This window comes from Symphalangus syndactylus, chromosome 8 (genome assembly GCF_028878055.3).
Source record: "Symphalangus syndactylus isolate Jambi chromosome 8, NHGRI_mSymSyn1-v2.1_pri, whole genome shotgun sequence".
In the NCBI taxonomy this organism is placed as follows: Eukaryota; Metazoa; Chordata; class Mammalia; order Primates; family Hylobatidae; genus Symphalangus; species Symphalangus syndactylus.
In genome coordinates, this window is record NC_072430.2 from 45,978,092 (window position 1) to 45,996,447 (window position 18,356).

At 35.5% G+C, this 18,356-nt stretch overlaps 1 protein-coding gene across 5 annotated transcripts in view; it reads right to left on the reverse strand.

Moving 5' to 3' along the window:
- PCNX1 (pecanex 1) overlaps positions 1 to 18,356 on the reverse strand; it is a 207,257-nt gene that overhangs the window by 100,306 nt on the left and 88,595 nt on the right. For 3 of the 5 annotated variants that reach the window (XM_055288932.1, XM_055288935.2, XM_055288933.2), the window contains 3 exons: positions 5,338 to 5,428; positions 3,212 to 3,269; positions 1,562 to 1,779 (listed from right to left, as the gene is read on the reverse strand). In XM_055288932.1, coding sequence (XP_055144907.1) covers positions 1,562 to 1,779; positions 3,212 to 3,269; positions 5,338 to 5,428 — 367 coding nt within the window. The remainder of the gene's footprint in view (positions 1 to 1,561; positions 1,780 to 3,211; positions 3,270 to 5,337; positions 5,429 to 18,356) is intronic. The other 2 variants (XM_055288936.1, XM_055288934.2) reach the window with 1 other exon arrangement.

The following is an 18,356-nucleotide window of genomic DNA, read 5'->3' on the forward strand; positions in this document are numbered from 1 at the left end:
TTCCTCTTGTAATTGTCCCACAGCTTTTTCTCATTTTGTTTTTATACTCTTTTCACTGGGGACAGTGGACTCTTCTGTTTCATTCTGGATAGTTTCCATTATTATGACTTCGAGTGAGTTCAATAATCTTTTCTTCTACAAGGTGCAATCTACCATTAATCCCATCCAGTATATTTTTCATCTCAGGGATTATAGTTTTCAACTATGTAAGTTTGATTTGGGACTTTTAAAAGTATCTTCTATGTCCGTAGTTAACTTTTTAAACATATGGAAAGCAGTTATAACTGTTTTAATGTCCTTGTCTGCTAATTCTAATATCTATGCAAGCTACAGTTTGGTCTCAATTGATTATTCTTGTTATAGGTTGTTTTCTCACTTCTTTGCACACTTGGTTATCTTTGACTGAATGCTAGACATTGTGAATCTTAACTTGTTGGGTGCTGGGTATTTCTGGATTTCCATAAATCTTCTTAGATTTTATGTTACTTGGAAACAGTTTGATCCCTTTGGGTCTTGGTTTTATGACTTGTTAGGTGGGTGTGAAGTAGTGCTCCTGCTAGGGCTAATTATTCCCCACTTTTAAAGATCTTCCTGAGTATTCTACACAAGGCACCACAAAATATGAACCATAAACATCTCCAATCTGGCTGGTAGGGACATCTTCTATTCCCAGTGCTGTGTGATTGCCAGGAACTGTTCCTCTGTTCCTTTTCACATGGTTCTTTCCCTGGCTCCAATAGTTTCCTCACATACAGGAACATATCCATACTCTGCCAAACAGTCAAGGTGACTCAGTGCAGATCTCTAAGGTTCTCTCTTGAAGCAGCTCTCTCCTCTCTGACAGTCTGTCCTATGGGCTCTAACTGCCATAGCCTCCCTGGAATCCCAGTTCTATCTCCTTAACTCAGGAAGTTGGCTGGACTCTACTTCAGTTCTCCCTCCCTGCCTTGCGGCCTAGAAACTCTCTCAAAGCATTAAGCTGGGGCAACTGTAGGGCTCATGTTATTTGTTGTCATCTCTCAGGAATCACTGTCCTTTTTTTCTCATCTCCAGTGTCTTGAAAACCACTGTTTCATGTACTTTGTCTATTTTTGGTTGTTTCACATGGGATGATAAATCCAATCCTGTTACTCCATGTTGACTGGAAGCAGCTATTGGTCACCAAGTTTGTGTTTGCCATTAAGATAGTAGTGTTAAGAAACAGGGAAACACAAGTTTCCTCTTATAACTGTTATACAGAACTTTGCATCATATTACCTATAACTTAAAAATCATCAACAACTCATATTCTTTGGCTTTTGAGTAGCAGTTGTATGAGTCTCATTGATTAACAAAAATAATTTCTTTGTAAAAGATACTGAAATTGCAACCAAAACACTTTTAACGGACTTAAGATAGTCAATGTTTAGAAACCCATTACCTTAAGTTTTATCTCAAGAGGACAAAACCAGAAAACATTTCCCAACATGATAACCAGGTAAAAACCTCAGTGGGTAATTAAAGACTCTTCATCTTAAAAATAAAATCTGCACGAATCATTAATATCACACTATAATCTCACCTATCAAACAGGGCCAAAAGTGTGAGTCTGTCAAAGTTAATGCCGATCCACAGCTGGGGTAGGATCCAAAAACGATAATAGTGTTTAACCTTTTGGGCAGCTTCTTCTGTTGGGCCGTAAGTAGCTGCCAAGTCAGGGCTTAGATCAATGTCCTGTTGCTCCAACAAATCTGTATCAATGGTCAATAGTCTATTCAATCGAATCTGTGGGAGAGAGAGCTAAAAGAAAGTCAGCATTGAAAGGCTTAAAATATCTTCAATACTTATTTAATATGTTTATTCAAAATAAAATATCTTCATAATTCAACAGTTACTCAATTAGCTTATCAGTTATCTAAGCCCTTTAATTTTCTTCTCTAATACTTTTTTTTTTTTTGAGACGGAGTCTTGTCTGAAGTGTAGTGGTGCAATCTCAGCTCACTGCAACCTCCGCCTCCCCGGTTCAAGCAATTCTCTGCCTCAGCCTCCCAAGCAGCTGGGGTTACAGGCACTTGCCACCATGCCCACCTAATTCTTTTTCTATTTTTTGTACAGACGGGATTTTACCATCTTGGCCAGGCTGGTCTTGAACTCCTGACCACGTGATCCACTCGCCTCTGCCTCTCAAAGTGCTAGGATTACAGGTGTGAGCCACTGCGCCCAGCCTACTCTTTATGAATATGTTATGATCACCAGAAACTATAGAAGGTGACAATAGGAAATGAACTACAACAAAGTTAATTAATCAATAAACCTTTTGTAAATAATTGACTAGAAAAGTGTTTAAAATCTTAAGATTTTTCTCAGGGAATGCTTAAGAAAAAATCCTAAGATTTTATAACTGTATAGCTAGCGAATCTATTAAAACCACTTAATGTGAATCGTTAGTGGCTTCTCTTCTCCCTGTCACATTTATACTCTTTTCTCCTTAAGCTTTGAACCTCATTATCAGTGTTAAATCTGATAATGCAGCTCCACTGCATTGGATCTGATGGCAGCAACTCTCATTTCTTCCCATAGTCTCATCATTGTTGTAACTATATTTCCAAATCCCTCGCCTGTTTGTTTGTTTGTTTGTTTGTTTTGGCAAGCTGCTCACCTGAGGCTATACAAATTACTACACTACATTTAACTTCAACTCATCCACGCATCAGTTTACCAGTTTTCTTTTCCTCAGAAAGCATCAAAAGTTGACTATTTGGCACAGTACTAGGCAGCATTTTGCTATCTCAAGGTTCCCATACCATTTAAAAGTAGAAAACAATAAAACAATCATCTTCCCATGTTTGCTTTCCTATGCAGTTTCCAGGAATACACTATAGCCAAAAAGTAGGGAGGGTTTTTACTTTTCAAACACATATCTGGGTATAGTTGAGAAAATTTACTTCCTATATTTAACAGCCATTTCTATCTCTAAGCATTGACGAATACTTTCCAAAATACTTTTTAAAATACTCTATCCCAGGGTTTCTTAACCTTGTACTTTTGTTTCTTATCAAAGGACTTAGAAAAAGAGAGCCACTGGAGGACAGCAAAGTGATTTTGCCATAGTTTTCGAAAAATTTTTGTGTAACTTCATCAATTTTTATGGCTTTTATAGCTATCTATATAAATACATATTTCAGATTTAATCTGAAAATTTATCATGTTGTAAAAATAAAGAAAAACCTACCACATCATGTGGATAAAATCGAACTGAGGTAGAACTGGATACGTGAGAATCTGTGTCACTAAAATAAAATAAAAAATAGGGAACAAACAGTTTGTCAAACAGAAAGAAAAATATATCCTTTAACATTCAGATGAGATTCACATATCTTCACTTTTCCATGTTAACTTCAAAATGAAAAATAGCATTTTCCTAGAGTTGTGATAAGAGCATAGACTCTGGGTCAGTGACTACATTCAAATCTCTTCCACTGAATGAGATCTTGGACAAGTTACCTACCCTCTTCATATTTCCGTTTCCTCTTCAATAATATATGACAATAGTATCTGTATCACAAGGTTCTTGTGAAAGTGTTTAAATGAGATAATGCAAAGAAAGCAATAAACATATTGCCAGGAACCAGTAAAGACACAATAAACTTAAGCTATAATGTAATAACCTACAACATAATTCAGTTTCCACAGTTCAGTCATGTTTGGATTTCAAAACTTGAGGCTTTACCACATTTATGGTGTAAGGAATTGTTCTCTTGAACTACATTAAACATGGTAACAGCATTTCTATCCCTCCCTCCTCCTACTGTTTCCGTTGTTACACAGTCAGGGTAACAGTCCAATTTAATAATTTTTTGAGAGGGTGAATTCTGAAACTAGACCAAAGGAGCTTGAGGAGCATAGTTATCTATATGTTCTATTTTTTCAGCATGTGGAGCTAAATGACTGCAATATTTTATTGCTTTAAACGGTCCCTCAAAACAAAAAAATAAGTAAACAGCCCACAGATGTCTAACATTTAAATAGATGTGATCTATCATTAAACAGAAGTCCTAAAATAAGAATCGGTAACTCTTAGGCTGGGTGTGGTGGCTCACGCCTGTAATCCCAGCACTTTGGGAGGCTGAGACAGGCAGATCATGAGGTCAGGAAATCGAGACCATCCTGGCTAACATGGTGAAACCCCATCTCTACTAAAAATACAAAAAATTAGCCAGGCGTGGTGGCGGGCGCCTGTAGTCCCAGCTACTCAGGAGGCTGAGGCAGGAGAATGGCGCCAACCTGGGAGGCAGGGCTTGCAGTGAGCCAAGATCGCGCCACTGTACTCCAGCCTGGGTGACAGAGCAAGACTCCGTCTCAAAAAAAAAAGATTCAGTAACTCTTGAGGGGAAAGAAAGCTAATTAATCAAGAATAGGCTTCAAAGTGCAATTTGAATAAATAAGCAATACGATCAAAATTTTAGAAAACAAAAATGTTAACACCTTCTAAAAATATAATTGATGTTATATGATCAAGATTTCTAATTTATTTGCTCTTCTCCTGACTTCATTATCTTACAAATTCCTTCAGATGGGGGGAAAAAAAGAAGCCAAAGGTAACATATGAGACATAGTTTAAGAAATTCTTCCTTAAAGCCAGTAAAAGAAATTTTAAACAAAATGAAAGTCGATTATTTAAAAAGGTACTTGACCAAACACTTTGAAGGAAATAAAATTTTAAAATTACATAAAGAGAACTGATAGGTTTGAACTTAGTTATGTAAGAACTTACATGAAGAGTAAGTCCTGATTAGCTTTTATACATTATACATCAAGAACATGAAATTTACAATTAAATTTGACACTGTGGGAAAACACTGTGCTACTGTAAGATCTTAGGGATTTTAGTTTTTAAAACACAGAATAGCTTTTTTTTTAAAAACAATACTTTTTTTTTCCAGAGCAAAAAAAATTCTACCTTAAGTTTTTAGAAACAAATGCACTATGACAAATTATTAGAGTAAATATAAAGATGTTTTCAAAATAACTTTTATATCTGACCTAGTGACTACAGTTAACAATGTGCTGTATACTTGAAAATCACTAAGAGAGTAGATTTAAGTGTCCTCACCACAAACAAGATTATAAGTATGTGAGGTAATACATGTTAATTTTAGCTCAATTTAGCCAATGTATACGATATTTCAAAACATCAGGTTGTATGCCATAAATACTTATAATTTTTATTTGTCAATTAACAACATTAAACAAATTATAAAAAACAAAAAAATTAACTTTTATAGTTCTAGGCTTAAAAACATTAAACATGACAAACATATGAAAGTACACACACTTCTAATACGACTTCACACATACCAGATATTGGATGCTCTTCTTGCTGCTGGTTCAAAATTCACAAGTGACATATCACAGCCACCAGTCTCATACAGCGTAGAAGAGAACTTACCTAGCAAATAAATGATTATTTTAAAAAGCCATTAGAATACTCAAAATTTTTCCTTCATGATATACTAAATTTCATAAGTTTTTACATCTTAAGAAAATACACCATAACCTTTTTAAAAAATATTTTTAAAACAATGATCTGCATGTAATTCAGCATGACGTGAGTTGAAAAGGAACGTTGGACAGTAGGGTAGAACATCAACATACATAATCAGGTATTAAAAGGAAGGGACTTAAGTCAGCTTTGCAATACCAATCTCTTTTTTTCTTCTTCCCACAGCACATTCTCTATTCAGGTGATCATATGAATGAATTTAATGTTTAAAAACCACCTGACAACTACTTGCGGGGGGTGAGTAGCCATTTGCAAAGCTTCTTAAGTTTGAGACAGCTCAAACTACAAGCCCACAAAATTGTGTGACTGCATTCTGAGCTGTGTTTCTTAAGAAGAAAAGTGTCCAAGTGTATCTAAGAAAGGTCAGTGAATTGAAAGAGCTAGTACTGTTGGTGATAATTAAATTATATTATTTAATGAATTTTATTTGTTGTATGTTTCTACCACAAGAGTGCTATGAAAAATTTAGAAACAGCAATTGCTACAGCCAAATATCACTATGAAACTGATAAAAGGTTTAGAAATCATATTGGTTGCAAATGTCGCAAATGAATATAGATTTTCTGAATTCTCTTAAGATGAACTTTATAATATAAAATGATTTCTGATAATGAAATGTTAAAACTCTACATACTGCCTGAGATGTATTCTTCCCCTTTGAGGATCTATGGTAGCCATATCGGTGATGAAAAGGGAGCATAAATTAATTAATATACATTTCCACGAAGGCAATGAAATGAGGTATACAACTCTGCAACCATTTGGTCTAGTCCAGGGTGTTTTCTAAGCATTTATGAGGTTTTTATTTTATTAGCTGGAATTAAAGAGGTTAAAAACAGGAATCTTTTTTTTTTTTTTTTTTGAGACAGAGTCTCGCGCTGTCACCCAGGCTGGAGTGCAGTGGCACAATCTCTGCTCACTGCAAGCTCCGCCTCCTGGGTTCACACCATTCTCCTGCCTCAGCCTCCCGAGAGTAGCTGGGACTACAGGCGCCCGCCACCACGCCCGGCTAATTTTAGAGACAGGGTTTTACCGTGTTAGCCAGGATGGTCTTGATCTCTTGACCTCGTGATCCACCTGCCTCAGCCTCCCAAAGTACTAGGATTACAGGCGTGAACCACCACGCCCAGCCAAAACAGGAATCTTAAAGGTCAATGTTGACTTGATGGTAAGGCTAAAAGTCAGATATTCCCATGCCTACAATGCAGAGTGTGCAATAAGGGTTTTTTATTTAAGTGAAATACTTGAAAAAATGCTAATAAAAGGACTCCATAATATACTAATATGACTAAGAGTTTACAGAACATCTCAAGCATTACTTCATTCTTTAAAATGACTAGAACCAGGAAAAAAATAACAATTTGAATTATTTGAGTACATTCTATGGATCATAAAAGTTATGGTGTTTTCTGTAGCCACATTTTTTTTTGTCGAATAATATACTCCTGAGGTAAGTTAGGGAAAAAAAGGTTTTCTGTGAAGTGCTCACTTCATTTGCTGTCTTTTTTCAAGGTATTCAGCATGTGAATTATTTAAGACGCTCCCCACCCCCATCTTTTAGTCATACGTCATTCATCCTTAGCACCTCTAATAGAAACTGGATTAATGAGCTAAAATGAAATGATACAAGCCGTCAACTTGGCTACTTCACAGATGTATCACTGAAAGTTTTTTTAAAGTGGTAGGGTGAATTACAGAAGTTGCTACTGAAAAAAAAATTAAAAATACTGGCTCACTTAAAATTAAAAAAGTTTTAATTTTAGTTTTTAATGCTCTGTTCTGTATTCATTTATTGGATAATCAATGATTAGCGGTGCTATCATAATTAAACTTACATTAACAGAAAAAAATATCTGCTCAAAATAATGGATTACATAAATGCAGAATTATTATTAACTACATAAAATGACTAAAATCATAGATTAACAAAGAGCAAAGAGGGCTTGGTTACTGCATGTGAAACTCAGTAAGAACAGAATGCATAAATGTATTGTCATAACATAATTTATACATATTTTAGAAATAAGTTAATTCTGTATTCAATAGAACTTAAATTGTTGCAGTATTTCTCAGCATTTAAGCTTTACAAATGATTTCTATTAATATATAAGTTCTGTTCTTGGTATATTAAAAATAATATGTATCTGTAACAAAATCAACTAAAGATATTATCTTTGTAATTTTCAAATGAAACAGTAAAAGAATATGATGTCATTATACTACCATGTTGTCTTTTATGTATAAATATCTAATATTAAATTTATATAGAAATAGTTGCATTTTAAATAAACATAAAGAATGCAAAAAAAGCTTTTCTAGACAGACATTTGGAAAAATTGAGTAGTTCTATTACTATCTAAATTTACAACTCTGAATGATTCTATGCAAATTACTAACAAGTAATAAAATCTAAAAATGTAAGCAGAAGCATAAAGATGTCTAAAAGGGAGGCTATGATTTTAACAGAAGTACATGACTTCAACAGTGCTTTTCTTTTTTTCCTCAAGAAGCTTTTGTCTATTAAGCTTCAGAAGCATGTTTAGGTTCTTAAAAATACACATGGCACTTGTCAGAACAAACTAACATTGTAATAAGGCCTCATGGTGTAGTCCCAACTTCACTCCAAAAGAACAAGTCTATGTACTTTAGAAGTACCAAATTTTACTCTGAAGATAAACACATCAGAAAAAAAAAATTGCTAAATGTAATTTAATGTGCTAATGTAACCTACTGAAGGCAGCTTAAAAAATAACCAACGAGAAATAAACATATATTACTATTGGTTTATAAAGATTATGTTAAATTTGTACAAGTTTTCTTGGCATACACAGCAATTTTACTATTTCTTTTGAGATTAAAACCATCATATTTAAACTTTAGATCCAAAGTAAAATATGCCGTTACAATACCCCTATTTTAATATTATTCTGCATTAAGAAAAATACTTCAATACTAATTTTTTCTAATAAACAGAGTAGAAAGCAGAGCAAAGAAATATGTCCTTCTCACATGAATTTGGATTATAAACTAAGCCATCTCATCATGATTCAACTGTGACCAATTAATTATACCTGATAGAATGCCTCTGTCATGACTTAAGGAGAAAAAAAAAATCACTTTCTAACAAAATAAACAAGATTAGAAACTGGAACTTCAGACTTGTAAAAATTATACTGGCCAAGGGATTGCATCTCTAAAGACACATACACAAAAAGCTGATATGCCAGGCGCAGTAGCTCATGCCAGTAATCCCGGCATTTTGAGAGGCAAAGTGGGAGGATTGCTTGAGCCCAGGAGTTCAAGACAAGCCCAGGCAACATAGTGAGACCTCATCTCTACACACACACACACACACACACACACACACACACACACACCAGGCAACATAGTGAGACCTCATCTCTACACACAGACACACACACACACACAGACACACACACGTACTAGCTGGGTGTGGTGGCATGTGCCCATGGGCCTAGCTACTTGGGAGGTTGAGGTGAGAGGATCACTTAAGCCTAGCACGTTGAGGCTGCAGTGAACTGTGTTCATGCCACTGCCCTCCAGCCTGGGCAAGAGAGTGAGACCCTGTCTCAAAAAAAAAAAAAAAAAAGTTAAGATACCTAGTATTTCTTAGCAGTCTTATTGAATACTCAATCGTGACTGTTATTGTTCATAAAATTTGTTAATTACACACAACCATTCTTTTGAAGTAATATTTCAAAGTAACAACTACAGGTCAATAAATAAGTGATGAGCAACAGGAAGATGAGTAAAACTGGATACTGTCTTAACACCAAGAATACTTGAAGCATTTGCCTAGAGCCATGAATGGTACAGCAGGCAAATTCTGATAAACATTCACAAGATACTGATAAAAGACATGGGAAATTAATGGGATTCTCTAACTTGTCCTATCAGTAAAAATCCTCACCATACAAAACGAAGTTGAGCACATCAAGAATTTTAAGAATAGTACTCACCTAAGAAACTCCAATGCATTCCCTTTTTTTTTCTTTTTTTTTGAGGCAGAGACTCACTCTGTCACCCAGGCTGGAGTGCAATGGCACAATCATAGCTCACTGCAATCTCCAACTCCTAGGTTCCAGCAATCCTCCCGCCTCAGCTTCCTGAGTAGCTGGCGCTGCAGGCACACGCCACAGTGCCTGGCTTACTTTTTAAAACTTTTTTGTAGAGATGGGGGTCTCGCTATGCTGCCCAGGCTGGTCTCGAATTCCTGGGCTTAAGTGATACCTCCTGCCTCAGCCTCCCAACGTGCTGGAATCACAGGTGTTAGCCACCGCGCCCAGCCTGTTGCATTCTTGACATCACTCATTTTTCTAAAGATACCTATATGTATCTTGGAAGGAGGTAGTTACTAGAACAACAAATCATCCATACAGTTTTTCTAATCTTCCAAGTATCAACAACAAAAGAGGTTTCTTAAATTTCTTGGATAATTTTCTTCTTTAACCACCTACCTCCCCAACATTCCCTTCATTCTGTGTCCTCCAAGCCTGGTGCACTGTCTACACTGACTTCTCTTTTTTTTAGTATTACTCATAGGGCAGAGAGAGGCTATAAGAACAAAGAGAGATGTATGGGCAGTAAATGTATAAAGCGAGTTTTTAAAAGACATTTGGGGGACCACATACATTCTATATGACTGAAGTACTCAATAATAGAAATGTTATTTAAGAAATAACCTGATGGAGATAGCATTGTGTTCATAATGCAATCTCAATGAATATATTATACTTTTAAAGAGAAGGACTTTAAGATCAATTCTAATTTCTTGGATAGCACCCCACTTATAATCATAAGTGGTGACTCAGTTTTCACCCACACAGAAATTACTCACTATATTGCTGCTTACTGGTTAATGCAGCGGTCCCCAACCTTTCTGGCATAAGGGACCAGTTTCATGGAAGATAATTTTCCTATGGATCCAGGGGATTCGAGGACGGTTTCAGGATGAAACTGTTCCACCTCAGATCATAAGGCAATGGATTCTCATAAGGAGTGGGCAACCTAGATCCCTCGCATGTGCAGCTTACAATAGGGTTCATGCTCCTATGAAAATTGAATGCTGCCACTGACCTGACAGGAAGCAGAGCTCAGGCAGAAATGCTCGCTCCCCATACCCTGCTCAACTCCTGCTGTGCAGCCCAGTTCCTAACAGGCCACAGATCCATGCCAGTCCATGGCCTGGGGGTTGGGAACCCCTAGGTTAATGGACTTGTTTCTCCCTAGATTAGGGGAGAAATAAAGGGGTCACAAAACTTTTCCTGTGAAGGGCCAGATAATACATACTTTAGGCTTCATGGGCCAGATAACCTCTGTTGCAACAATTCAAGTCTACAACTGTAACATGAAAGCAGGCATAGACAACACAGAACATAAACACAAATTTTATTTATTTACAAAAACAGGTAGGTATAGAGCTGGACTTAGCCCACAGGCGGTGGTTTACCAACACCTGTCCTAGACCAAGAATCTTAGGCTCCAAAAACTTCTTTAATCCTCGTGATACAATGGAAATCAGGTCACTATGTCCTTGTAACTTCAAGTTTCAATATTTAGAACACGTCTTTTTTCTTAGTATGTGCAATGCTGGTCTAGCTTTTTAAATCAGAAGAATAAGGAAAAGGGTAGGTATAAGAAGAAAGCCTGGTTTAGAACACAGCTTTGGGGACTGGTAAGGAAAGACAGATATCGCTATTGCTTGGCAACTATAAGAGAGATTTACATACTGATATATTTTACTGACATGGCTATCTAATTATCTAGTTCTGAGTTAATAAAACATGCCTTAATTAATTGCTAAAAACTCCACTCCTGCTTGCTAATCCCCAAATCGGCTGAACTTTCCAAAAGTGAATGTACAAGTTCATATTTTGCTGTGATTTCATTATCCACTCACATTTTATTTCAAAAAGACAAGTTCTTCTTACTTGGGTAAAATAATCTATAATAACGATATTGATGACATTAAGGCTGCTCAGGTAAACAAAAAGACAAGCCACAGAATGGGAGAAAATATTTGTAATTTGTATCTGACAAGTTGTATTTAAAATATCAAAAGAACTCATACCTCAACAGTTAGAAGACCAACAACCCAGGCTGGGCGCCGTGGCTCATGCCCGTAATCCCAGCGCTTTGGGGGGCCGAGGCCGGCAGATCACCTGAGGTCAGGAGTTCGAGACCAGTCTGACCAACATGGCAAAGCCTCGTCTCTACTAAAAATAAAAAAATAAAAAAATAGCTGGGCGCGGTGGCATGCGCCTGTAATCCCAGCTACTTGGGAGGCTGAGGTAGGAGAATCACTTGAACCCAGGAGGTGGAGGTTGCAGTGAGCCAAGGTTGCACCACTGCACTCCAGGCTGGACAACAAGAGTGAGACTCTGTCTCAAAAAAACAAAAAAAAAAAAAAAAAAAGAAGATGAAGATGACCAACAACCCAATTTTTAAAATGAATAAATTTCTGGACACACTTCACAAAAGAAGATATATATGTATGTGGCCAATAAGCACACCAAAAGATGCTTATTATCTTTAGTCATAAGAGAAATTTAAATTTAAACCACAATGAATTACCATTCTATACCCATTATGTCTACAATTCTAAAGGCCAACAAAAGCAAATGTTGGCAAGAAAGGGAACTACTGGAACTTGGTGGTGGGGATGTAGAACTCTTTTCAAAAAGACAGTTTAGAAATTTTATTCACGACACCAAAACGGGAAACAACACAACCATCGCCAGGTGAACAGATAAGCAATATACAGCCTGCTCATACAATGGAATTCTCAGCAGTAAGAAAGAACAAACTACTCACACATGCAAGCAGTACGATGAATCTCAAAAAGCATTACACTACAGGAAAAGTACATACAAAAGGCTGTATACTATATGACTCCATTTATATCAACTGCTAGAAGAGGGAAATCATAATGATAGAAAGCAGATTAGTGGTTGTCTACGACCAGAGGCAGCAGAGCGATGGACTCCAACAGGGCACAGACAATTTTTTGAAGGTGACAGAAACACTCGCATCTTGATTAAGGTATCTGACGGGTATACACATCTGTTAAAACTCCTTGAATTGTATACATTTAACAGATGCCATTTATTGTACCTAAATTATATATCCATAAAATTGATGAAGAAACAAGAAAATAAAGACTGACCAGGTAAGAGTCTGATGAGCATGTAACAGCAAACAGTCAGTGAAATTCCTACCAGATACTAAGGTTTGGGGGAATTACATTGGTATTTGCCATTCTGTTTCATGGTTTCATTTAAAAATTATTACTCATCGGAAAATTAAAAAGTAGTATATAAAAAGAAAGTTCCTCACTACCCAAAGATAGCCACTGCCAAGAGTATTTTCTGTGTTCCTCTGAACAGAATCTTCCCCTCACTGAATTTCTGCTGGGCTTTTGTCCACCTAGTTAGAGACATTTTTCAGCCTCTCCCACGGCGAGAAGTTGTCACATGATTATGTATGGCCAATGAAAGGTGGGAGAAAATGAAAGGCATGTTTTCCAAATCTGAATCAGGAAGATAAAGGCTAGATGTCCTTGACCTTTTCTCCTCATTCCTGTTTGCTGGAAAATGTCAACAACTACAGCAGGCACTTTGGACAAGGCAAGAAAGCCACATGTGAAAGGTAACATCATTCATCCATCATGACAGAAATAGATCCCATTAGACTCCCAATGGTTTTCATGAGAGAAATAGAAACTTCTCTTTCATTTCAATGATTTTAGGAGGGTCTCTCCTTGAAAGAATCTAACATATATTCCAACTAATGCATATACTAACCAGCTTTAATTTAGAATCGTAAGAATGATTAATGTTAGAAAGCAGATAATCTAGTCTAGTGATTCAATGAATTCTTTACAACATACTAGCAAGAGACAAATTAAATATCTCAACCTGTCCCTGTAAGTTTCTGTAAAATTCCTAGAGCTGTTCAGGTACCCAAAACTATTTGAAATAATATTCTAGTAGTCTTCTCACAATAACAGTGATAAACTTCTGAGCATTATCCAGGGGATGAAGATAAGAGTAGATAAAATTCATCTAGATTTACTTTTAACTTGTAACATTTGTGGCAATCCTCCCAAACTCTACCAGATAAAGTATAAACTAGAGCTTTCCATAAAGCCATTAACAGTATATATCAAAGCCCCAAAAATGTATATTCCCCTTGACTGATAATTCCATTTCAACATTATTTATCCTAAGAAAATAATCACAGCTGCTGTACACAAAAACTTATGTAATGGACATTCAGCACAGTGTTCACTACAATAGGAAATATCAGGAAACAGTGTGAAGACTAACAATGGGGTTAGTTAACTGATTAAATAATGATATAATATTTTATCAATAATGACAAAGATGATTATACAACAAGTTTACAATTGTCAAGCACTGTTCTAATTGTATGCTTAATAAATATAATCCTGACAATAAACCTATGAAGTAGGCATTATTTTTGCCATCCTTTGATAAATGAGGAAACTGAGGCATAAGACAAGACAATAACTTTCCCAAGATCGCATAGTTAATAACTGGTAGAGCAAAGATTTGAAGCCAAGAAGTCTGGCTCCAGAGTCCACTATATTGTACTGAGTTTCACATACATCTAAGTGACAAAACATTATGCAGCCACTTAAAAACAAATCAAAGAGGCCGGGTGTGGTGGCTCATGCCTGTAATCCCAGCACTTTGGGAGGCCGAGGTGGGTGGATCACTTGAGGTCAGGAGTTCCAGACCAGCCTGGCCAACATGGTAAAACCCCATCTCTACTAAAAATACAAAATTAGACAGGCATGGTGGCGCATGCCTATAATCCCGGCTACTCGGGAGGCTAAGGCAGCAGAATCGCTTGAACCCAGGAGGCGGAGGTTGCAGTGAGCCAAGATTGCACCACTGCACTCTAGCCTGGGCGACAAAGTGAGACTCTGTCAGAGAAAAAAAAAAAAAAAAAAAAAATCAAGGAACAGCTAATGAGTAAATGTTCAGACTGTTAAGTGAAAAAAGCAAGATACAAAACTCAAACAGTATCACAAAAGTCACATAACATGATCCTAACTCTATTTTCTTAAGTGTATATACACATGTACATTTTAAGACTGGAAGGAATAAATTACAAAATACTAATAGTGGCTATCTCTTAGTGATGAGATTGTAGATGACTTAATTTTCTTCATGGTATTTTCCAGTATTTGTCAACTTGTATTTCTGTTGTAAGGATGAGAAAAGCACATTCTAATTTTACCAAAACGAAGTAGAATATAGCCCTTAAACCTCTTAATACTTCTTCCTTTGAAATATAATGAAGTATTTTTATTGTTTTGATAAAAATAAACATTTTACTTTCATTTATATATACTTTGTTGCCCCTCACCCCCCAAAAAGGATCAAGGAATAGAATTTATTATTTTTTTGTATTCAAAACAATAATAAAGGACAAAACCAAGGTTGCTGCAAAAGGATGTAACTTTTTTGTTCAGATGAATGAAAATAATCTACCATAACATAAGGAACTGATGTATTAACTCTAAGATCCCTTACAGTCCTCTGACTCTGTATTAATAGTAACAAGGAAAAGTACTAATAGCCCAAAATGCTACAGAGTAGTATATATAATCTTTTTTAAAACACAAAGACTAACTCTAATAAAAGTCACTAAAAGTACTGTAGATCACCTGAGTCTCTGCTTTTTAAAGTAGAAAATTTAAAAGCTTCCAAATTATATTTCTGCTATGAACTGCTTAATAGGAAGAGCAATGTTGCCAGGTTTCCTTCAATAATTCTCCTACAGCCAACTACATTTTCAAGTTAACAAGCTCTAGAATAAAGCAGATTACCTCAAAGAATACCTCTTTTGTCAATCCTTATACAGTAATAAAACAAATGAAAGCCTAAGGAAAATCAATTCAAGCATCACTTTTTAAAAATCAGATACATTAAGAAAGTCTTAATCAGAGAAATACTACTCATGATATATACGTGCTTTGTAATTACGTCTTGATAAATATAGAACTCTTGTCATTTCTTATCAACATTGTAACAGTAATTTTTAAATTTTTCACATAAAGACAAAATAATAGCTTCATATACACTTTCAAAGCATTTCCTCACCCCAACCACTAATTTCATACACAGAAAAAACCACAGGCAATGTTTCCTGTTCTATCTGATCTCATCTAGAACATTTTGTTCAAGGTGCTGTGTTACAAATTAAAAGCATAACTACCAGCTATAATGGCAAGTTTCATCATTGCATCAACTTATTAGTCTTAATTTATAAGAGAAAACTAGGATTAGTAACTGAGAAGTAATTGCCAAATTCTATAGAAAAGATTAGCAGATACAAAACGTAACTTTAAGGCTACCTGATTTAGAGTCTCTTGTGTGACTTAATCTGGGCATTACTAAGTCGCAGCTTGTTTTATTTAGAATTTTTGTAGTTTAATTCAGAAAACAGTATAAAATCAACAACAAATAGCAATTCCAATAAAAGACCAATCAGAAGAAAATTAACCCTTAATATGGGGTCTTCAAAATAAAGAGCAACATACTACATTGAAGAATTTGAGAAATTCTGATAGAAATATCATTTCCAAAGATGTTAACTTCCAAAACTCATCCAACACTTAAGTCATTTGAACCCAATTTCTTTTTAATTAGGTACACATGGAAACAAAAGCTATAAATAAGAAAGAAAACTACGTAAGTTTTCCCTTTTTTTTTTTTTTTTTTTTTTGAGATAGGGTCTCACTCTGTCACCCAGGCTGGAGTGCAGTGGCGCAATCTTGGTTCACTGCAACCTCCGCCTCCCAGATTCAAGCAATTCTCGTGACTTAGCCTTTTGAGTAACTGGGATTACAGGAACGCGCCGGCACACCCGGCTTTTTGTATTTTTAGTAGAGCTGGGGATTCACCATGTTGGCCAGGCTGCTCTAGAACTACTGACCTCAAGTGATCTGCCCGTCTTGGCCTCCCAAAATATTGGGAGTACAGGCGTGAGACACCGAGCCCAGCCTAAGTTTTTCCTTTTAAATTATGCCACTTATAATTCAAATTGTAAAATTAATCATGTTTAACAATTTTGCTTGCTGAATACAGATGATACAAGTACTTTTTCCTCTTCTTAATAAGCTACTAAAAAAATCCTCATAATACTATTTTTAGTGAATTTTTCCATGATGTCTAATGTTCTCTGGTAACCTTAAAATGCCAGAGAAATAAAGATTCTCGGGGTTTAGTACAGGAAATGGATATGGTTACCTATTGTGACACCACAAAATAAAGATGTAGAAAACACAGTTTAGGAAAACTATCTAGGCTTAGAATTAAACAATGTCTGATTCAGACTTTTTTTTAATGCAAAACAGCATACGTATATGTACATACACAAACATATGCAAACATGTATGAGTGCATATATATGCATGCTTTACATAAATTATGCATATGCATATACCTTCACATGTAAAAACTGGTTAAAAATTTTTAATAGAAGAAGGTAAATTTGGAAGGAAGCAATCCTGTGTAAATACTCCACTTTTAGGGAATATCATAGCTAACTTTAACATATTTGAGTATAAAGTACCCAAATTCACTCACAAATTTTCATTCACATAATTCACTGCTAATTAAAATCAAGTAGAAAATTAAACCACACAACAAAAATATTCTAGCTTCTCTACCAATTCCTTTAAGTTCAGTTGCAGTTCATTTTCAGAATCTTTTTTGGCCAACTTTACAGGCTTTGGAACAGGTATACACTCCATTGATTGTTTTGTGCTAATTATTACTAACTATTCAATTTGGCACCATTCAAATACGATAGAGCAAGACCTAGTTTAAGGTGGTAGTTAACAGAAAAGATAAAATCCACATTTCAAGAGAATATCCTGAATATCCACCAACAGATGCTAAAGTCGTCTCCAATCAGAAGAGGTTTTTCCAATCTTCAGAACCGGAAAGGTAGTTCATATATAAGTATTTTCAATAATTGACATGTGGATTTAGAATGAGACTTCATCATTAAAGCTTGCTTAGCAAATTTTTTTAGTGAACTAAGAATTCTTATGGAGGAAAATCATCTACTGTTTCATTTTATGCTTGATCTGATAAAAGTCTAAAACTCTGAAAGGGATTAAAATGAAGCCTTTTATTTTAGCTGATCTACTACTATAAAGCCAATGAACAATGAGATGGTGACTGTAATTTTATATTCGCAGATTCACAAAAATCCTTTGGGTTAAGCAAAGAGAAATAGCCATATAAAGTTATTACATAACTGAATGTATTTGCAACTAAAGAAGTATTGCTTACAACTAAAACAAGTAGCTAAATTGGAGTCTACCTCATTCTCCGTCAAGCAGCAGCCTCCTTATAAACTTTCTTGCCTCTACAAATTACAAACTCAAAAGCAAAAGCATTCCACATTTAAAATGTTTTATTGCTTTCTCATTTTATTTAGAATCACCATACATTCTAATGTTATAAATATCTCAGATTACCATTTTCAAGTGTCTGTGAGATCTGAAGATGACACTTTTCATCGATATGCATACATACTTAATACCTCTCTACAACTCAGCATTTTTACAAAATACAAAAAGGAGTCAACATACAAAATTTTATTAAATCCTAATTTGGGCAACTTATACCTCATATCCTTCCAGTTAAAACAGTAACTGGATTATCATCTTTATAAGTAAAAAGCAATTATAACATGAATAAACAAAATCACAATGAGTAAATGCTTTCAAGTGAATTATTTCTGAATA